Source organism: Lissotriton vulgaris, chromosome 11 (genome assembly GCF_964263255.1).
Source record: "Lissotriton vulgaris chromosome 11, aLisVul1.2, whole genome shotgun sequence".
Taxonomy (NCBI): Eukaryota; Metazoa; Chordata; class Amphibia; order Caudata; family Salamandridae; genus Lissotriton; species Lissotriton vulgaris.
The window spans coordinates 151,061,616-151,084,817 of NC_141699.1; the positions used below are offsets into that span (position 1 = coordinate 151,061,616).

Genomic DNA, 23,202 nt, shown 5'->3' on the forward strand with positions numbered 1-23,202 from the left:
GGCACCATTAAGTGACTCCCTGATCCAGGCTCGCATGCTGGAGATAACAGGCAGACTGATGCTACAGCTTTCAGCACAGGGCAATGACTCATGACTATACTGTCACGTTTGTTCCTCTGCACAACTGGCACCTTCATCTGCACACTGAATTTTGTGATTATAAGTCACCTACTTTTGTCACATGGGGACATTGTCGTCTTCTCCAAGTTAGCATCAGCACGCTGCAGACTAATCGCTGCTTTGCACACGTTACTACACTAGTTTATTTTTGCTAATGCCTCTTCTGCCGTTTTCACATGAGAATCTATTGCTGTGTTCACACTCTGCAGGTTCCTGGGACTTAGTCTGAACATTGGGAGCAAGGTCGATCAACAACGTTCCTTGTTATTCTGTTCTGCCCCGGCCCTAGCTCCTAGACAAAACATAACAATGCAGCTATTTGGGAATACGTACCTTGGTCTTATTGGAATATATGAATAGGTATCACACACTTGGAGAGGGACTTTGAGTGAGAAGAGCACGCAGCACCTATAATGGAGATCTACCATCTATAGACTGAAGTATGGGGTTTGCAGATAATGCCTGGAGATCTTCTGATATATAATCAATTTGCTTCTATACAAGGGGAGGGAACTTAAACTACACTCTCTTTTTATAACGACAGCTCCTTTTATGATTTACAGACAAAGGGCCCGATGTAGGAGCCCCAATACCGGTCGGAAACGGCCGATTTCGGCCGTTTCCGACCGATATTAGGGTTTTCTAATGTAGGAGCATGCTTTACAGAATCGGTATTTTACCGAATCTGTATTTACAGATTCGGTAAAATTACCGAATCGGTAAATACAGACTCGGTAAAAATACTGATTCTGTAATAGCACATGTAGGTAGCACATCATTGAGTGCTGCAGGCCTTTCAGATTCTGTATTTTACCACCCAATCCAATTGGGTGGTAAAATACCGAATCCAGGTGTGCATGCACATCTGTGCATGCACACCTGTGCAATGTGACACACAGACATGCCTTAGGGCATGTCTGTGTGCCACATGGCACACCAGTCCGGAATTGGGGTGCCAGAGGGTGTCAAAGTGACACCCCCTGCACCCTTGCAAAAATCGGAATTTACCGAATCGGTAAATACCGATTCGGTATTCACAGTTGATTCCTATGGGCTTCAAGACCCATAGGAATCAATGGGGGATACCGATTCTGTATTTACCGAATCAGTAAATACCGAATCTTACAGATTCGTTATTTACCGATTCTGAAATACCTACATGTGCCCCCTTCTATTTGACCACTTCTTAAATACCGAATCGGTAAAATTCGGTATTTTAGAAGTGGTAAAATAGAATTACCTACATCTAGCCCAAATTGCTATGCTTACCAGATTTGTGTTATGTATTTTCCAGATTAATGTGGCATGTATGCTGCATATTAGAGCATGATAGTTAAAATAAATAATTTAAACTTGTTTGTGTATGTCATATCTTAGTGTAGACAAGTACAAGAGTGTGAGCGTAAAGGTGTGTCTTGCAACCGTGATTCCAGAGAGAGTCTGGAGTGTTGTGTTCTGGGGTGTCCAATCCTTTGTCTCTGTGAGTGAGTAGGAGAGCAAGTCAGACACTATAGCTAGTCGGTCCAAGGTGGTAGGATGACTTGGTCCCTATGCACTAAGGTCCGATAATCCTACGCATAGTTCTGTGTTTGCACAGAATCCCTGGAACACTGTACATTCATTCCACTCTCAAGCTCAAAAGCAGATACAGCACTAACTATCAAGCTCCGCTTATGTCCTTACCTTGGGAGATGCTTGGGTATACAGTGACAGAAACCATCCCCATTCTGCCTCTCCCCTCACCCTCCCTAAAGAGCAAAAGACATTTAGGTAATTTTCAAACAGCAGTTTCAGTGCTCCTTCTATCTAGTACACCCAGACCTCAGAAAGATATGAAAAAGAGTCTAAGCTACAATTAAAAACGTATCAAGTGTTTAAGATAAATTGCCAATCAGTTTCAGATTTATACATTTCGTCCCACCATAATTATATTGCATGGCAAGAAGGTCCAAATTTGTGTGCAGTTTACCAGTGATAGACTTGGGTAAGTAGCCGGTTATGTAATACAGCCCTGATAACTATACCAGTCTTCAGGTGGTTGCATCTTGTTTTGCAAGAAATGACTAAACCAAGGTCATCAGGTTAGTCAACCAGCAACTATGCTGTCACAGGAGCCTCAAAGTAGGTTAGTCTGTCCACGAACATATTTAGTTGTTGGAAGAGGGCTTTCTACATATAACAAAATTGTTTTTTTTTAAACATTGAACCAGAGAAGATAGAAATACAGGAGTGGGACAAATTACATCAGAAATGATCCAACTGCAAATCGTTCATTGTGAACAGTGGTGTCAAGTACACCCACGGTGACAGCCAGGTGGCGGACATCAGTCACACTAGTGGTCTGGCAAATTCCTAAAAGGACATATTATTTAAGAAGATGATTGTCTCAGACAGAATCTATTCGGGGTCTGGACTGCTAAAAGCATTTGGATTACATTTTACACTACAAAATAGATTGATGATTTACCAACAGTTTTACATTATACTCCATGCACCACACCAACAATAAAAAAGCACAAACGTGATTATTAAAAATGTACCGATATGTTAGCCGGAGATCCTGGAGTGACAGCATCTACTTTAGCGAAAGGATGTGGCAGAGTGTCACTCTGGTTGTGTGATTCAGCTTGTGCCTCTGCTTCGTCCTGTGCGCGCTTCTCCTTCTCTCGAGCATGCAGCTTGTGTAGGGCTTCTTCGATCTGCTCCATTATTGCTTTGTGATCATTTTGCAAGCCTAAAGGAGAATCATTGTCAATAGGATTAGAGTGAAGAACAGATGTAATGCCATTTGTGTCTCCAACTATTCTGGAGGACCCACTGCATTAGACATTACGGAGGCTTTTACTGCACAGTACTCCTCCATCACTCAAGAAGGGACACCAGTTTGCCTTAGCCCAAGAAGGATATAGACTGAGACACTTTGAATTTCACCTTGTGCCCCACGTTTGCAAACAGTATATGCCATCATATAGTCAAGTCAAGTCAGAGAATTTATATAGCGCACTACATACCCAGAGGGTCTCAAGGCGCTCAGGAGGGGGGGGGGGGGGGGGGGAGGATTACTTGTCAATTATCCATGTTTTAAGTTGCTTTCTGAAAGCTAGGTGGTTCTGGGTGAGGCGAAGGTGAGTGGGGAGTGAGTTCCATGTTTTAGCAGCCAGGTAAGAGAAGGATCTGCCTCCCATGGAGGTCTTGTTGATGCGTGGTACAGTGGCGAGGGCTTGGCTGGAGGAACGTAGTTGGCGGGGGGGGTGTAGAAGGACAGTCTGGTCCGATGTCGTAGAGTGATTTGTGTGCGTGGGTTAGCAGTCGGAAGGTGATCCTCTTATTGACGGGAAGCCAGTGGAGGTCTTTCAGGTGACCAGAGATGTGTTCGTTGCGTGGGATGTCTAATATGATTCTGGCTGAGGCGTTTTGGATTCGTTGGAGTTTCTTTTGGAGTTTAGCGGTAGTGCCTGCGTAGAGGGTGTTTCCGTAGTCCAGTCGGCTCGTGACCAGAGCATGGGTGACTGTTTTCCTGGTTTCGGTGGGGATCCATCGAAATGTTTTTTTGAGCATGCGAAGAATGTTGAAGCAAGATGAGGATACGGCGCTGACTTGTCTGTTCATAGAAAGTGAAGAATCCAGGATAACGCCTAGGTTCCGTGCGTGGTCTGTCGGGATGGGTGCTTTTCCAAGGGCTTCCGGCCACCAAGAGTCGTCCCATGCAGAGGGGGATGTAACTAGGATGAGGACTTCTGTTTTATCTGAGTTCAGTTTCAGACGGCTGTGTTTCATCCATTCAGCAACTTCTTTCATTCCTTCGTGTAGGTTAGTTTTGGCGGTGCTGGGGTCCTTGGTGAGAGAAAGGATCAGTTGAGTGTCATCCGCGTAAGAGATGATGTTGAGGTTGTGTTGGCGGGCGATGGTCGCAAGGGGGCTCATGTATACGTTGAAGAGGGTGGGGCTGAGAGAGGATCCTTGTGGTACGCCGCAGATGACTTCAGTGGCCTCGGACTTGAATGGTGGTAGGCGGACTCTCTGGGTTCTTCCGGTGAGGAACGAAGTGATCCATTCAAGTGCTTTTCCATGTATTCCGATGTTGCTGAGGCGTTGTAAAAGGGTGCTGTGGCAGACTGTGTCGAATGCTGCAGAGAGGTCGAGGAGGATGAGGGCGACTGTGTCTCCATTGTCCAGTAGAGTTCGAATGTCGTCTGTTGCTGCGATGACGGCGGTCTCAGTGCTGTGTTTTGCTCGGAAGCCAGATTGTGAGGAGTCGAGGGATTTGTTGGCTTCGAGGAAAGCGGCGAGCTGGTTGTTGACAGCTTTCTCGATGACTTTGGCCGGGAATGGAAGGAGCGAGATGGGGCGGTAATTTTTGAGTTCGGTGGGGTCCGCTGTGGGTTTTTTCAGGAGGGCGGTGAGTTCAGCGTGTTTCCAGTTTTCCGGAAAGGTGGCGGAGTTGAATGAGCAGTTGATGACGTCTCGGAGGTGCGGTGCTATGACGGAGTCTGCTTTGTTGAAGATGTGGTGAGGGCATGGGTCTGTGGGGGATCCTGAGTGGATGGAGTTTATTAGGCGGATGGTGTCCTCAGTGGAGATTGGGTTCCAGTCGTTAAGGGTGTTTGCGGGGGGAGAGTGTTCAGCATGTGGTTGGGTGGGTTGGGCTCCGGGTTGGTTGTCGAAGCTGTTGTGGATGTCTGCAATCTTGTTGTGGAAGAATGAGGCTAGGGAGTCGCAGAGGGCTTGAGAGGGGGTGATGTCGTTGGAGTTGGCCGAGGGATTGGAAAACTCCTTGACGATGTTGAAAAGTTCCTTGCTGTTGTGGGGGTTGTTGTCAAGTCGGTCCTTGAATGCTGTTTTCTTGGCCTTTCGGATTAGTTGGTGGTGAGTGCGGGTGGCGTTTTTGAAGGCGTCCTTGGTGCTGGTGGTTGGGTCTTTTTTCTACGCTTTTTCAAGGGTGCGGCAGAGTTTCTTGGACTTCTTAAGATCATCGTTGAACCATGAGGCCTTCTTGTTGCCAGGTTTGCTTTGACGTTTTTTCAGTGGTGCTAAGGTGTCGGCGGTGTTGGATAACCATAGGGTGAAGTTGGCGGCGGCTAGGTTTGGGTCCGAGGAGTGGGCTGGGGTGTTTAGAAGGAGCGATGAGGAGATCTGGTCGGTGGAGATTTTGTTCCAGTTTCTTTGCAGAGTTTGTTGGAGGTGGTTGGTGGGTTTGGGCTTGTTGTAGGTGAAGTGAACGCAGCTGTGGTCAGTCCAGAGGAGATCCGTAGTGTGGCTGAAGGAGACATGATTGCTGGAGGTGAAGATGGGGTCGAGTGTGTGACCTGCGATGTGGGTGGGGGAAGTGACCAGTTGTTCAAGTCCGAGGTTGGCGAGGTTGTCCAGGAGGGTGGTGGTGTTGCGGTCGTTGATCTTTTCAAGGTGAAAGTTGAGGTCTCCCAGAAGGATGTATTCTTTGGAGGGGAGCGCGTGTGGGGTGATGAAGTCCGTGATGTCTTCACTGAATTTTGCGCGGGGTCCTGGTGGCCTGTAAAGGAGGGTGCCTCTGAGTGTGGTTTTGGGTTCGACGTGGATCTGGAAGTGAAGGTGTTCGGAGTTGGCGAGGTTGGTGTCAGAGCTGGTTGAGATGCGGATGGATTTCTTATGGACGATAGCGATTCCTCCTCCTGTGTGGCTGGTACGGTCTTTGCGGGTGATCTTATAGTCTTCAGGGATGGCAATGGTGATGTCTGGTGCGGAGGAAGCGTTCATCCATGTTTCCGTTAGGAAGGCGATGTCTGGAGAAATGGTGTCTAGTAGATTCCATAGGTCAATGGCGTGCCTGTGGACTGATCGGGTGTTGAGAAGGATGCATTGTAGGTGGTTGGGGTCGGGAGTCAGTGGTGTGGTCGTAGCGGAGATGTTGTCGGTGTCGCAGAATTTGCAGGAGTAGCAGGAGAAAGGTCCATGGGTTTGTCCAGGGGCGGCTTGGACGCAGTTGGGGGCGCGACCGGGGTTAGGAGGGTGGCGGCATCGTAGGTAATGCGGGGGGGCTGGGCAGCGCGAGGAGCAGGGGGTCTGGCGCTGGGCGCGGTCCAGGCGCGGACGGGCGTAGACGGGCTTACCTTTGGCGCACCTTCGGCGGGGCCGTAGCGCGTGGGACCATCTGACATAAATGGACAGTGGAGGGGGCGGAGCGTGGGAGGGTCAGCAGGGAGGCGGGATCAGAGAGGCGGGTCAGGGGAGAGCAAAACACCAAATGGCGGGATGAAAGTGAAAACAAACAGCGAAGGCACGAAACAATGCTCGCCAACAAGCTATCAGGGGCACTTAAATCCTGCACAATGTGTACACTTCAAGCGCTATCCACAGAGCAACCAACCTTGGAAGCGTTACACAACACAGATGTAAAGAGAAAATACACAGCGCTAATTCAATGAGCACAGTTGCGATTCCTAAGCGCTACACGCTAATGATATACAAAGTGCAATAAGACTAGTGAAAGAAGCACAGAGCGTGAGGCAGATGATATAAATGCAGTTTTAAAGGCTCTGCAGGAGCGAGAGCTTCAAAGCGCGACTATGCACAGAGCGCGAGGCAGCTGATACAATTAGGTTTCTAAAGTGCTTCCAAAATGAGAGCTTCAAAGCGCTGCTATGTTGTAATGGGGTCTCAGTTTGTTTTCAATCCTCTCTCCCATCGGCAGCGTCTTCCTAAATTACAAGAATGACCAGGGGGGGTAATCTATGGATCCCTTAAGAATAGTCCTGTTTAAAAAAAGTCACCGTCAGTTGTTTCTAAGCTAAATTGTGCATTAATGTGTAAAACATTAATGTGATTTATATAAGTAAAACAGAAATCATGTTAATGTCACTTCTTTGTGACTAAATGTATATGTTATTGTAAAAAGCGTTTTTCACATGTCGATGCGACAACATTAATATATTGTTTTTGCAAAGCACGCTTGCAGTCAGGAGGCCACTTCGGAGTGCTGAGAACTCACATGGTCACAACCGTCACATTTTGTAATCTCTCGCAAATGATTAACTTTAACTTCCTGTCATTACTGCTACAAACATCATAATTTCTGGATATCCATGACAGCAGACTTTCAGAATCAAAATCTGCGTTCATTAACATTATATTTCTTTGCGACCGCTGAGCCTGTAACCAGGCGAGGTCGCCCCCACACACCCCTGCTCCTGCCTCCATCAGCTGTGCCCTTTGCTGTCTCGCTGCTGCCTTAGTTTTGTTCCTTCGTTTCTGCCTCCATCTGCTGTGCCCTTTGCTGCCTCGCTGCTGCCTTCGTTTTGTTCCTTCGTTTCTGCCTCCATCTGCTGTGCCCTTTGCTGCCTCGCTGCTGCCTTCATTTTTATCACGTTTTTCTCCCTCTCCTAACCTTTTTTTACTTCTTCACAGGACGACCCAGCCGCCACTGAGCCGCCCTCTGCCCTCCTTTCCCGCCGCTGCCTCCCTGCGGCCCCGCCCCCCTCCTGCCCATTCGCCGCCCCGCTCCCGCCACCCAGCTGCTCCTCCCTCCCGGCTCCTTCTTATGTCGCCCCCACGTACGCACAGCGTTGTCGTGCAGCGGGCGCGCCGATTGTGCGCCGAAGGTGCGCCAAAGACAAGCCCGTCTGCGCCTGTCCGCGCCTGGACCGCGCCCGCGCCAGGACCCCTGGCCCCCGCCGCCGTTGCAAGACTACACAACAGACCTACGACGCCACTGCCCTCAACGCACTCAATACAGGCCGGAACCCCACCTGCTGCCGAGCCGCCCCGAAACGCACTCACGGACCCTTCACCTGCAGAACCTGCAAGTTCACCTGCCTCCGAACCTGCACCGCACCCGCCAAACCAAGCTCCAGCAGCAACCTCAAGTGCATCCTGCTCAACACCCGCTCCGTCCACAGACACGCCGTGGAACTCTGGAACCTGCTCGACACAACATCACCAGACGTTGCCTTCCTCACGGAAACCTGGATGAACGCCTCCTCAGCCCCCGACATCGCCATCCCGGACGGGTACAAGATCAGCAGGAGGGACCGCGTCAACCAGACCGGAGGAGGCATCGCCATCGTCCACAAGAACACCATCCGCATCACGACCGACTCCAACGACACCTTCGCCGCCGCTGAGCACCTCCACTTCCAGATTCACACCGACCCAAAGACGACCCTCAGAGGCACCCTCATCTACAGACCTCCGGGACCACGCACACAATTCAGCGAAGACATCACAGACTTCATCAGCCCACACGCCCTCCCCTCCGCCGACTTCATCCTCCTAGGGGACCTCAACTTCCACCTGGAGAACAACGAGGACCGCAACACCGCCGCCCTGCTGGACAACCTCGCCAACCTCGGACTCAAGCAACTGGTCAACACCCCCACCCACTACGCCGGCCACACGCTTGATCCAGTCTTCTCATCCAGCAAGCACATCACCTTAAGCCACTCCACCGGACTCCACTGGACCGACCACAGCTGCGTCCACTTCAGCTTCAGAAGAACCACAACCCACCACCACCCACAACAGGTTCCTCACAGAAGCTGGAGCAAGATCACCGCCGACCAGCTCACCACCTCCCTCCGCCAGAACCCACCCGCCAGCACAATGGACCCCAGCAATGCAGCCCTCAACTTCACCCAATGGCTAACGGCCTGCGCCGACGACCTCGCACCACTGAAGAACCCTCCCAGCAGACCCAGAAGCAAGAAGGCCTCCTGGTTCACCGACAAACTCAAGAACTCCAAGAAGACCTGCCGCACCCTTGAGAAAACTTGGCTCCTCAACCGGACCACCGACAACATGACCGCCCTGAAACACGCCACCCGCAAGCACCACCAGCTCATCCGCACCACCAAGAAGAAATCACTGAAGGAACGACTGGACAACAACGCCCACCACAGCAAGGAACTCTTCACCATCGTCAAGGAGTTCTCCAACCCAAGCACCGGCAACAACAACATCACTCCCTCACAAGATCTCTGCGACTCTCTCGCCTCGTTCTTCCACCGCAAGATTGCCGACATCCACAACAGTTTCGGCGCACCATCCACGCACCCAACCGTCGAACCAACGCCACCCTCCGCACCTGGATCACGGTGACCACCGAAGACACAGTCCGCACGATGAACACCATCCACTCCGGATCTCCGACTGACCCCTGCCCCCACCACGTCTTCAACCAGGCCGACTCCACCATCGCACCCCAACTCCGAGACGTCATCAACACCTCCTTCGACACCGCCACCTTCCCGGAGAGCTGGAAGCACGCCGAGCTCAGCGCCCTACTGAAGAAACCTACTGCGGACCCCACCGACCTCAAGAACTTCCGCCCCATCTCGCTCCTTCCTTTTCCTGCCAAAGTCATCGAGAAGATCGTCAACAAACAGCTTGCCGCCTTCCTCGAGACGAACGGATCCCTCGACCCCTCACAGTCCGGTTTCAGAGCCAACCACAGCACTGAGACCGCCCTCATCGCAGCCACCGACGACATCCGAGCCCTGCTCGACAACGGGGAAACAGCAGCACTCATCCTCCTGGACCTCTCCGCAGCTTTCGACACGGTCTGCCACCGCACCCTAATCCAGCGCCTCAGCAACATCGGCATCCAAGAGAAGGCACTGGAGTGGATAGTCTCGTTCCTCGCCGGAAGAACAGAGTCCGCCTCCCCCCGTTTCGATCCGAGGCCACCAAAGTCATCTGCGGCGTTTCGCAAGGCTCATCACTCAGCCCCACCCTCTTCAACGTCTACATGAGACCTCTTGCCGACATCGCACGCCAACACAACCTCAACATCATCTCCTACGCCGACGACACACAGCTGATCCTCTCCCTCACCAGAGACCCCGACACCGCCCGAACCAGCCTACACGAAGGGATGAAAGACATCGCCGAGTGGATGAAGGACAGCCGCCTGAAACTGAACTCAGACAAGACGGAAGTACTCATCCTGGGACCATCACCCTCCGCCTGGGACGACTCCTGGTGGCCCCCAGCCCTGGGCACCGCCCCCAAGCCAACAGACCACGCACGCAACCTGGGCTTCATCCTGGACTTCTCCCTCTCGATGACTAGACAAGTCAACGCAGTCTCCTCATCATTCTTTCACACCCTACGAATGCTTCGCAAGATCTTCCGATGGATCCCAACCGAAACCAGGAAGACGGTGACCCAGGCCCTCGTCACCAGCCGATTGGACTACGGAAACACCCTCTACGCCGGAACCACAGCCAAGCTACAGAGAAGACTCCAACGCATCCAGAACGCCTCCGCCCGACTCATCCTGGACATCCCCCGACGCAGCCACATCTCCGGCCACCTGAGGAACCTGCACTGGCTCCCCGTCAACAAGAGGATCACGTTCAGGCTCCTCACCCACGCACACAAGTCTCTCCACGACCTGGGCCCAAAGTACCTCAACGACCGCCTGACCTTATACAAGCCCACCCGCCAGCTACGGTCCACCAGCCTCGCCCTCGCCGCCGTACCACGCATCCGAAGAGCAACCGCCAGAGGCAGATCCTTCTCCTACCTAGCGGCCAAGACATGGAACTCCCTCCCCATCCACCTTCGGCTGACCCAGGACCATCTTGCCTTCAGGAGACAACTCAAGACCAGTAGCAGACCCCCTCCCCCAAGCGCCTTGAGACCCTTCCGGGTGAGTAGTGCGCTATACAAGTGTTATGATTGATTGATTGATAATTTGCTCATACTATGCAAATGATTACATGTTTAGAAATCTGCGGAGCATGCTTTAAATGCCAGTTTGCTTACGGTCTAAAACATCCACCGATTTGTGTCCACAGACAAGTAAATGCACACCGAGCATTGCTCAGTGAATTTCGTATGCTAATTAAGCCACGTTTTTCTTTTTTTAGGACCTACACCCTGATGTGCATTAACTGGCATATTTTAAACGGGAGACACTGAAATGCATTGGAGTAGGCAAGCAAACCAGGAACCAGTAAGTCTGCCATTACTAAATGTCTCTATAGCTTGGTACTGAATAATGGAGCCCTTCGCCGATTGTGGAACCTTCCTGACCAATACACAGAAATACAAAAACTGCTTCAGGTTGTTTTGGACTGCAGAGGTGGAGAGTTAGAAACTCAGGTGTAAAACGGTATGGGCTCATTCCCAAGTCCTATTACAACATACATTGATGGAAATGTAATGTGTAACTGGTTGCTCATAATAAATCCGATTTTATGAACTATAAATTAATTCTATGAATGTCAAAACTTCTAAAAATTATGTTAACAAATCCGCCAAACTTGTAGCTTTCCAACCATCGCCTTTCACTTAGAACCCACATTTTCCATCTCACCAATACCAGTCCTGTTGCTTCCCCAACCCACTGCGTTTCTGCCCACCAAGCACTCTCCGCGTTGCTTCCTTCACCTACTCTACTGGGTTTTTTTCTTTTTGGCTAGGGATCTAACTAGGATTGGCAAACAAAACAAAAAAAAAGCGCTTGCGGCTTTTTGCAGGCACACATTCTTGGTGCGTGTATCCGTCTACAAATTGACACAGCCATTCATGTTATTGGCTTATTTTTCTCTTTTTAAAGCCATGCTGCACAGCATTAGGGCTGCTAAATAGCAGGATTAGAACTAATGCAAAGCTGATAGGTCTTAAAGGGGATACCTACCAACTTTGCCAAAGCTTGTTGGAATAGGGCACCAAGAATACAGCAGTAGTCATGGAAATACTTTCAGAACTGCATCTGCTGTAGCCTCACATCATTCCTATTGGACCCCCTCACCTAGGGCAAAAACTATATCGTATACCCAGTTACAAGACTGTGCACCTCTCTTTGATTGGTGTCACAGAACTGTAGGTCATAGATCATTAAGACACCGGCTTTCAAAGAAGGAAGATAAAAAAGAAACAAATAATACAAAAATAAATCAACATTTACACTCCCAAAACAATTATCATTTGAAAAGAGGTTTCTGTTCAAACCGCTATATACTACGAGATACTACAACAATAATGCACAGCCAGCAGCCAAGCCAAAACACACACATCATGTACCGTTTGCTTTCAATGGGTTGCTTCTGCACTAGCAGGAAAATATGTCTTATAGAGAAATCAAAGGTAACTTTACGGATCCTGAAAGATTTGCTTACATGCAATGTCATGCCTTGCTGTACGGACTTGATAAATGTCAATATCGGCTCTCGGGTACCCGTCATTGTCCACCAAAGTTCCAGTTAAGCCAACAGATTTCTGCTGTGGTAAAGAAATAATGCATGGTTACTACAGGTTATACTGCAACACGTCTTCAGTTCCATCTCTTGCCAAAATAAAGAGGCTCAGTTCTTGGGCAACACAGTGTGGGTTCCTTGTTTTACAATGATACATGCCATTCTAGGCTATTGACTTACCTGGGTGAAAGGGCGAGGTTAAAATATCCAACTGGCATTTCCAAGCATCCCACACCACACCACTGTCGAAGCTAGAAAGATCTGCATTGGAGTGTGGTTTGGTTATGCCAGATCACAGACTACTGAAGTCTAGTTAGATGCTGCAACAGCTTCCGGATATTGGTTAAACCTGTGATTTAGTTAAAAAGATACTAGACTAGTGCTTCACTGTAGATTGAGACACCAGATTGGTTTTCAAACCACAGACAATTCGAGAATCTTCCCAAACCAGGCATGGGTTTATTGGCCCTCTTTCTATGAGGTCTGCACACCAGGAACTCAGTAACAGTTTAGGACTATTCCAGCGAGACCCTAGAGGTGAAGTGGAGGTACGTAGCCTGTGGATGCCGAAAAGGGCAACACAGGTACTCCAAGCCAACTGCCAATTCTTTATGCGTAATCTCATAACAACTTCATCAGAACCAACAAACACATTGGGGAGTCCGCTCCACAGTTTAACAATTAACATTTCAAAGTTCGCTCACAAGTGCCCTGTCAAGGTTTATTCACAGCGAGTATTATGATCAAGCAATAATCTTTTAGATCTGTCTTGGGTGTGGGTCCCGGGCTCACCCCGTCAGGAGTACTCGCTACCATGCGTGTCATGTAGCTAGACAGTAGGCGGTCTGGACTGTGAGTGCTGTGTTTTGTGAATAGGATTACCCTTTTGAAACTTGAAACTCGTACCTTTCATCTGCTTTAAGTCATTCTTTAGGCCACTACCTTGTCTTATGAGATTCTTGACATGCCTCTGGTACAGTCCAGTTTTAGGTCTAGGAATTCTGATCTACATGTTGGACCCATTGCCCTACCTGTGCAACGGTATTCCCAAGGATGCTCTGGGCTAGTTAAATTTGCATACCAGACCACCACCTTGGTCTGTCCTGGGTCCTCCACAACCAAAAATTCATAACTAGTATAGCTTGCCACCCCCTTAAGGTATGGTTTATGAAGTGCCTATTCCAGGAATGTACAGAGACACTCAAAATGTGCATATAATTTTGCACAAGTATTTCTCAAAATAGTATAATCTGCAAATTGAAAGCATAACATAACAGATGGAAGCTCTTAGTGTGAAGTGACCGTAAACTGATTCGTAGGAAACTGTGCATATTTTCTGACTAAGTCTGTAATTTACGGACTCCTCTTCGGAGAAGGAAAAGTGATCAATCAAAGGGTATTAGCCCAGTTCCTTCTGGGGGTCACCCCAGGAAGGGGTGGGGGGGGGGGGGGGGTTGGGTTTTAGCGGATGTTAGATTTGGCCCTCCCTGCAGGGTCACCCTGAAACACTTTTCCTTCACCTCTCCTTATTTGCGGAATTAAGTTTTGTTGGCCTTGGAGCTCTGTGCACTGCTAATCAGTGCTTAATGTGTTTGCGCTCTCTCCTTTATACATGGTAAAATTGGCTTACACCCAAATAACACATTTAACTTGCTTAAAAGTCCATAATAAAGTGGTACTACTTGTACCTAGGGCCTATAAATGAAATGCTATTAGTGGGCCTGCAGCACTTTTTGTGTCACTCACCTATGTAGCCTTTTAAAACGTGTCTCAGGCCTGCAATTGCAGCCAGTGTGCAGCTTGAAACAGCCAATGCACTTGGCAAAAGAACCCTCTTGCCAAGCCCAAAACTCCCCTTTTAATAAATATATGTGACGGCTAGGGTAGGCCAAAAACACCCTCTAGGGCAGGGTGCATTGTATTTAAAAAGTAGGACATGTACTTTTACGTTTTTACACGTACTAGTAGTAAAAAACATCCACTTTTGTTCTTCACTGCTGTGAGGCCAACTTCTCTCACAAGTTAACAATAGGTTACCTTATTAGATTTATTAAGTGATACCGTTTGTTTGGAAGCAGGTAGAATTACATGTTTAGTGTCTATAGAATTGGGATGTAAAATTCTATTTAATGGTAAAGTCAGATTTTAAGTTACAAATGTGAAAATGACCACTTTAAGAAAGTAAACACTTTCTTGTCCTAACTGTTTGGTGCCAATAGCCAGACACATGACCAGGTGCAGTTGGCTTTTGTATATTCCTTCCAGACAACCACACAATATGGGGAATGGGTGTTGGCAGGATGGGCCATCGAAGCTGGACGAGGAAGGAGCTGGGCACAGCCCTACTTGCACTTCAAAGACACTGCCTCAGCTCACACACAAAGATCTTCACACTAACCAATTGTGACTGCAGACAGCCTGGGACCAAGGCATGTAGGCAGGAAATCTGTGGTGGAAAAACTCTAGAAGTTTCTTCCACTTTAAATCTGGCACCAGGTATAAAGTTAGGACCCTCAGATTTCTGAACAACTCTTCAGTTCACTTCTAGATCTACAGAAGGACTCTCAGGGGACCGCCCTGCTGCTTATGGGCTGCAACCCTCCAGAACTTGGCAGTGAACCCATGGAAATAGGGGCAGTAAGGGCACCTTTATCTAGAGCAGAAAGGGAGAGCCGTAGAGTCCTGGGCCTGTGTATGTACTGTGGGAAAAAGGGACATTACGTTAAAGAATGGCCTGCGAAACCAAAAAACTCAGGAACCTGGGCAAGGAGTAAAAAGGTGGCGGTATCATAAGTAGTACCCGAAGATCCCATCCCTGGTATAAGGGAGGAGAACATCTGGAAAGTCCCTTCTCTTACCGCCTCCGATATAAAGGATCATGAGTCCCATATATTGCTTCCTATGACTCTCGAAAGACAGGATCAGATACATCAAGTGATGGTCATGGTGGATTCCGGTGAGACTGGGAATTTTGTGGATAGTGGGTTGGTAACTACATTGAAATTGCATAGAGTGCGTAGGGACCGCCCTGAGGAAGTATGGGCGGTGGATGGTAAACCTCTTACGTCAGGCCTCATTACTGAACAGACAGAACTACTGTCCCTATCGATACCAGTGAATGGGGGTACACATAGAGAAGAGATAAAACTGAACATTATTGAAGCACCACAGTACGAGGTGATTCTGGGGATGCCCTGGCTAAGCAATCACAATCCCTTGGTACAATGGAGAGAAAAAAACATTGCAATTCCTGGATCCAAAATGTCAGGATCATGTTATAGCAAATCAAGACACACAAGTGGTAGCATTGTTGAACTCGTATTGCGTAGCGACTGCAGCCGAGCAAGAGGTGGTTCTGCCTCCGTGCTATCAAGATTATCAGGATGTGTTTAGTGAAATCATGGCAGAACATCTCCCTCCACACAGAGAATACGATTGTTGTATTGATCTGGTGGATGGAGCTGTGGTTCCTAAATGTAGGGGATATGCCCTATCCGTACCTGAAACCAAGTACCTGAAGGAATACTTAGAACACTATGTACACATAGGTTTCATATGACCGTCCCGCTCACCTTCAGCTTCCTCTTTGTTTTTTATCTCAAAGGCGAATGGTGATCTGAGGGCGTGTGTGGATTATCGTAGGCTAAATAAGATTACAATCCGTAATCGGTATCCACTCCCCCTGATTACTGTTTTACTGGACCAGGTTCGCACAGCTAAGATTTATACAAGACTCTATTTGCGAGGTGCTTACCATTTGGTTTGTGTCAGCGCAGGGGAAGAGTGGAAAACAGCTTTCAAAACCCACTACAGCTTGTACGAGTATTTGGTGATGCCTTTTGGACTCTGCAATGCCCCTGCCGCATTTCAGTTTTTTCTGAATGATGTCCTGCGAGAGCTCATTGATGTATGCGTAGTGGTGTAGATCGATGACATCCTGATCTATTCTGATGAGGTACATGCACACACAGATCATGTTATTCTAGTACTTCAGAAATTGAGGGAACACAAGCGTTACTGCAAGTTAAGCAAGTGCGAGTTTGGAGTTGCATCTGTTGAGTTTCTGTGGGTAATGCTCCACCCTGAAGGGTTACGCATGTCTGACCGTAAGGTATTATCAGTACAAGAATGGCCTACGCCCAAGAATGTGAAAAAGGTCCAAAGCTTTTTGGGTTTTGCAAATTACTATAGACGCTTTATAGTGGGTTTTTCACAGTTGGCAGTGCCTTTGACTCGTATGCTTAGAAAAGGAGTGGTTTTTCAATGGTCCCCGGAAGCTGATGCTTCCTTTGTGTGTCTGAAGAAAGCATTCACTTCTGCTCCCGTTCTGGCCCATCCTAAACCAGAGCTTTCCTTCATCGTTGAGGCCGATGCTTCCGATGAGGCTATAGGAGCCATACTGTAACAAAGAGACCCAGAGACATGTCAGTTACACCCAGTGGCCTACCTTTCCAAGAAACTTAATCCTGCCGAAAAGAACTATACCATCTCTGAAAAGGAGCTGCTGGCTGTAAAAAGAGCTTTTCAGGAATGGAGGCAATATCTTTGGGGTGCAGAATACCCCGTTACTGTGTACTCAGACCATCGCAATCTCCAGTACATGAAGACAGCTAGACATCTTACCCAAAGACAAATGCAATGGATGTTGTTCTTCGCAGAGTATAACTTTGTCATAACCTTCCGACCAGGAAGCAAGAACCGGAAAGCAGATGCTCTGTCCAGGCAGGAGGAGGGGGACCCTTCAGTAACGCATGCTAAGGAATCCATAGTTGAGCCCTCAAGAGTGATATGTGTCCTTAGTGCTGAAACCTTCATAGAAAAAGTAAGGAACACTAAGCCGCTGGCTCTCTGGGTTGCCTGGGCTGCCAAGGATAGTACAAGACGCATAAGACATGGGTTGCCTTTTGTGAACAATCAGTTGTTTTTGCCCTCCGCTGATTTACAGAAGGAGGCGTTCCAGTGGTGTCATATGTCTCCATTGGCTGGACACCAGGGTATCCTGAAAACTGTGCTTCTGTTTGAGACATTTCTGGTGGCCAACCCAGAAGAAGGATGTTACCTTATGGGTATCCCAAAGCGAGATCTGTGCACGCTCCAAGAACACCAGTGGTAAGAAGAAAAGGAATCTTATGGTCATGCCAACCCCTCGAAAACCTTGGCAAACCCTCGGCCTGTACTTCGTAACAGGTCTACCACCTGACCAAGGCAAAATCGCAATTCTGGTAGTGGTTGACAGTTTAACTAAACTAGGCCACTTCATTCCTTGTGTCAATCTTCCAACGGCAGGGCAAACAGCGCAACTGCTTCTCTCTGAAGTCATCCGGTTGCATGGGGTGCCTGAGGTCATAGTGTCTGATAGAGGACCTCAGTTATTGCCTATTAGACTTCGTATTCACCCTGTTTTTCATGTTAGCTTTCTGAAGCCTGCTTTTTCACCTGTTCGTAGGGCCGCCCCTCCGGTCATCGTTGATGGTGGTGAGGAATATGAGGTGAAATGCATACGGGACTCCAAGTGGAAGCGGGGTGTTTTGTGGTATCTAGTGGCATGGAAAGGGTATTCGGCAGAGGATGATTCGTGGGAGCCCTGTGACAACGTGCATGCTCCTGCTGCTGTGAGACGCTTCCATGCAAGGTATCCCGCCAGGCCCGGTCCTAGGAGGCGCTGAGAAGGGGGATCTACTGTCAGGAGTCCTCTCACCGCGCCTACCTAGGGTTGGACTACAACTCCTGTGAGCCCCTAGCCCAACGGGGTATTTCTTGACTTCTCGCGCTTCTGAGCATGCGCGTTATTCTGTGTTTCCTGCTTTGCTGGTTTTCTCAAGAGCAAGCGGTTCGCTCTTCCTCGATGTCGTGGTGCTGTCGGTGAGGCCGCACCTTCTCCTGGCAGGTACTGCTTCTGTGTCTGGTGTGTCTTGGGCGCGGCTGCCCCTGCTGCATGACGCGGAGCGCTGTGTGTCATCCGACCACGCGCTACCATTTCAGCCTCGTGGTGACCGGCTGGTTTCGTCCGGGATTGGTGTCCCTCCTGCGCGGCTGCGCTAAGGTCACTAAGCGGAACGTAGTGAGTCAACGGACCACACGTTACCGATTTAGTCACTTGTGAATATTTGGGATTACACAGAGCATCGTGGTGGCTACTACATGCTACTGTGAGAAAGACTATTGGTTTCCGGAAAAGACGGAGGACTGTGTGTAGTCTGCCACGCGTTACCGTTTATGGACATTCCCACCTATTTTTGTGCACAGCGGAGTTCAGTAGTGTAGCTACGTTCTACCGTATGTGTTTGGATTGAAGTGTGTTACAGAAGCTTTCTTTCATGGTATATGAGATCGCAATATATTGTGAATACAAGGAAGAGAACTGTCCAGGTTTTGTTCTAGCAACTAACTACTCCAGGTCACGTTTAGGAGAGTTATCCAAGCCCTTTATATGGTTTACAAAGACGTAATCCTTTCTTCTTGTGTTTCGTGGATTTGGGCTTATGCTTTTGTTTGTTTTCTGATCTGCTGCTGTTGGATAGTTGGTTCACAGTTGAAGGTGTGTTTCCATCCTTTCTTATACATCATCCCCATAGCGAGAATTGATGAGAATAGAGTATATGACATATGCTTTGATTAATATTCTTTTATATGTTTATATCTTTCAGAGCCTAACATCCCAGCAGTCCCTTACCCTTCCCTGTTTTTTCTCTCGCCTAATGGTTCGAATTCCCTGTACATACAAGTCAGGGAGTTGGTAACATTGGGAGGTGGACCCCTTTGAGCTACAACCGGATCCTGTGGAGCGTATTCCTGACACTCAGAGCCACAAATCAGCGGTGAGCTGCAGAAACGTTTCTACATTCACATATGCATCGATTCTAAAGGCACTGATCTACTTGTCAATGTTCTGCTCTTTTCAGGGCCTCTTGTCCTCATCTTTCTTGTAAATAGTCACTATGTCTATGCCCTCTAATTGTATCTCTTAACAGGAAAAATATGTAAATTACTTCTTTTCTCCAAATGTGTCTTTTTCCGCCAAAGGGAGGTGGCTAGATAGACCTGTTTATTTAGTAATCAGGTAGGCCTGCCCTGGGGATGCCTTGACATAAGAACTGTTGCTCACTCAAAACTGGGTTAGTCACCAACCCGCTTGGGCTCAGATTGGCCCCCAACACACGTATTGGGTCGCGTGTGTGTCTCTGTGCTACCGGTGCTGAAAGTGGCTGCATGCACACTTCCATTGATAATGAGTGCTGTTGTGGTGAAGAAGTTTGCTGAATGGTGCATTGCGTGCTTATGCATTGCTTGTGTTGCTGACTGCTCTTAATGGGTTCCCCACATCCTGCCAAGCTAACCCAGAATTGGGGGTGCTCTCTGCATGCATTATAAGGGGTGTGTGTCTGAGCCCCTACCCCAGAGCCCCATATTGAACTGCTTCTTTGCCTAGATTCTGCATACTTGCTTATTGGCCTACCACTGCTGTTCTTGCTGGTGCTTTTTCTGCCAGATCCTGTTGCCGCCGTGCTGGCTACAGATGTCAGAACCTTCTCCCTCCTAGCACTTGGTCTCTATTCTCCTTTGCATTCTTGCTACAGGTGCTTCTCTGCCGTTCATTGCCTTCAGTTGGTTGGTCCTCATCTGCTTGCTCCTCTATATATGTCCTCCTGTTGAATACGCTTGCCCTAGTTTCAGGAACCTGTTCCCCTTTGTACACTAGTAACCCCCTCCACACTTTCCATCAGGTGCTTCTTTATCATGTTTTGTTGCTTTTGCTGCCTGCATTATGCTCACAAAGTATTGTTGTCCTTAATAAACTCCTATGCCATGCTAGCCCTTTCCCCCTTGTCCTCAGTTTGTAGCTGGGCACAGCTCCTTTAGTATGATCTTCCCCACAGTTTGAAGGCACTATGTCCCATCTGCAGCCACGTTTAAGGTGGGTATGCACTGTCTCTAGCCCGCCTCAGATGAGTTTTTCTTTGTTTTTTTTTTACTCTTCTTCAACTCATCTGTGTGGTTTTGCTGACCTCCAACCACTCTCGTACTTCTATGTCAAGTCTGGGGAACCTGGGCTTTTCCTAATGATTTACTGCCCCCAAAGTTAATGTGAGATATTAACTAGACTGCAATCTTTTGTAATTTACTAGAACTTTGAGAAACCTGGACTCAAGCGAACTTTCAAGGCAATGACTATTACAGATCCTGACAGGCCCACTTGCCACGACTTACGGCTCCCATTCTGACACTGCTGGCTCCACGCTGTAACCAACTCTTTCTCTGCCTCTAGTTGCAGGCTGCTGCATTATAGGTGGCAGGAAGATTTCACAAGGTGGTTTGCAGTGGTTATTCCGGTTCCTTTAGCATAGTGCAGCTGCTGGTAGTTTTTGGGGGTGGAGAAGCGTATCTTAGTGCAGGCATTTCTGGGATGATGAAAAGTTCTGTTGTCATGGCTGACAGGACTCCGTTTGCGTCACCAGCCAGTTGGTGGTCCCTGCTGTTCTGCCTCTACACACAGGACGTCACCAGACTGTTTGTTGTCTCCGCCTGCTCTGCTTCTACAAACTTCTTCTGGGTTTGGCTTATCCATAGATTACATGACCCCCCTGATGCTGGCATTCCTGGGTACCAATTCATCTGGCTGTTCCCCAGTTTCTTCTCATCAAGCTTAGGTCACGTCACCCGTAGAGATGGCAGGTCACCAGACCTGGCTCAAAGGGCTGCTGCCTTAGCTACAGAGTCCTCCAGTGGATTCCTTCTGCTAACCACAAGCTCTTCCAGTCTTCTGTAATCCTGCCTGTCCCTGCCATTGTCCATGCCCTGCCGTCTTCTATGATGCCAGATATGTTACTGCATTAACCCTTAGATCCCCGTTTCTGGTTTCACAATTGATTCACTCACCTAGTGACTTGGTCACCTTTTAAAATGTTTGTGCCACTTTTGGCGCTTCGCTGCTCCTCTCCTTTAATGAGCATGTTGTGTGGGGACTCGGGCAGTGCAGGTAAAGTAGAGCTTCCTCCATTTTCTTTCTTGATGCCACACTTTTTGGTGTGTGCTGAGGTACCTCAGTGGCCACGGCCAGGGTAGCAACCAGACCCCCCAAAGGACCACTTTGTGGGCTTTCCTGCACGGAGTCATCTTCCCTCCTGCAACCTAATGGGTGATCAGATGGAGGGCAGAAGCCATAGCGGAGTGCTGCTGTGAGGAGATCCACAAAAGCTTTTTTTTGTCCTACTGGTGTGCAGTAGTCTGTCATCACTGAAGGCCTCTCAAGAATTGCGATCTGTATCCCAAGACGGCATCCCTATGCAGCATCGATAACTTGCAGCCCTCCCCCACACTCTCTATAAATGAGGGTGTACTTGCAGCATAAAGGAAGGCAGGTTACAAGTGGGCTTGCATGTGGCTGCATTCATGTGTTGTAGCCACAAGAGACACATCCTCACTGGGACAACACAATGAACGTACATTAACCTGAGCAGCATGCAAAGAGTGCCATAAATGAGAGGACGTACTTCTGCAAATATGTAATCTTTCAAAAGCCTCCATGCTACCAGTGGTGCTGGAACAATTAAGAGTGAGAGTGCTGGCCTTGATGTCAGATATTCAAAACTATGAGGGGGTCATAAAAACTGTAGTGTTACAAAACAAATGAGTCTAGCAAATAAACAAACCTCTATAAGTAGGAGTGTGTGCTTTTATGAGTCCTGGAAAGGGGGTGTGATGCAGTTTGCATAAAACTTTTTTGGTAAAAATGTGAACACCTGAAGCATTTTGAAGCCCAATGGGCTACATATGTAACAACAATGTGATATGGTAGAGTTTGGCCATTTACAGTGAGCACATTCGCACATAAATAAGGGAATCTTGCGGATAATAAATCATCAGAAACAACCATAGGACAGCTGCCATTGAACTTTATTTGGAGGAAGAGCCTCAGTCCTCAATATAATTGAAGGAGAATTAATTTATGTGAGTAACATTAGGTTATAATTGCAAATCGGTGCTAAAATTACTAAGGAATACTATGCCAGGAATAATCTCATCAGAAGTACTATGTCAGTAGTAATAGTGAACAAAGTATCACTGTGCAATGAGCTGATGTCACTCTGGGATGCAGTTCCCTGGAATAATGGTTCCTAGTATAGTAGGCTCAGGTCATGCGCAAAGATTACTGGTCCACATTGTATGATCTCATAATCTTGTGTGGTGAAGCCAAGACTTCAGCAAAATACAGCTTTACTTCAGTACTTTGCAACATAAGTCTTCTCAACAGGGCCTACTTGATTGGCACGGGTCCAATGACTCTGCAAGCTTATATTGAAGGCTTAATTGAACGTACCAAAAGTCGGTGATTTGAGTATATAAAGGGACAAGCGGTAGAAGAACGATAAATCTGAAAAGAAATACATTGATACAAGGAAGAAAGGGAACAACTTCATCAGTGAGACTGAATCAGAATCGGCGATTGTTTCCTTCCCGAGAAGTACATGGAGGGAACTTTGTGTATATTCCTTGGACAAGAGATGATCTTTATGCTTTTACAGAACATTTTCTAAGGCTGATAGAGGGACTAGACAAGTGGTACACAGATAGCGACCCTTTCGAATGTGCTTTGTGCAGGTCTGGAGACACTGTTTTAATTTGTTGTTACTAAAGATTTGTGGGCGGAATGTAAAGTGGCTTCTGCCTGGCCAGCACAGGAGCGACCGAGAACCTAATACTCCAACTGAATTAGTTATAGAAAAATACATGAAAGTGCTAGAACATTTGAAAAAGAAAGGTGAAAGAGATGAAAGGGGTAAAAATAATGACAGTCTCACAACAGCCGAAAGAGTCAGTGCATGTGCATTATGTAAGACTCGTGGATTTAAAATAAGTATAGCAGAGTTGAACAGCCAGAAAGAGACGGCATTAGAAGATTTGTGCT

The 23,202-nt window shown here is 48.1% G+C and overlaps 1 protein-coding gene across 2 annotated transcripts in view; it reads right to left on the reverse strand.

Moving 5' to 3' along the window:
• The window catches only part of PSMD9 (proteasome 26S subunit, non-ATPase 9), an 88,562-nt gene that overhangs the window by 42,936 nt on the left and 22,424 nt on the right, over positions 1 to 23,202 (reverse strand). Inside the window, exons 2-3 of one of the 2 annotated variants that reach the window (XM_086942982.1) lie at positions 12,219 to 12,321; positions 2,661 to 2,854 (exon numbers count right to left, since the gene is read on the reverse strand). In XM_086942982.1, the coding sequence (XP_086799108.1) occupies positions 2,661 to 2,854; positions 12,219 to 12,321 (297 nt within the window). The remainder of the gene's footprint in view (positions 1 to 2,660; positions 2,855 to 12,218; positions 12,322 to 23,202) is intronic. The other variant, XM_086942983.1, reaches the window with a different exon arrangement.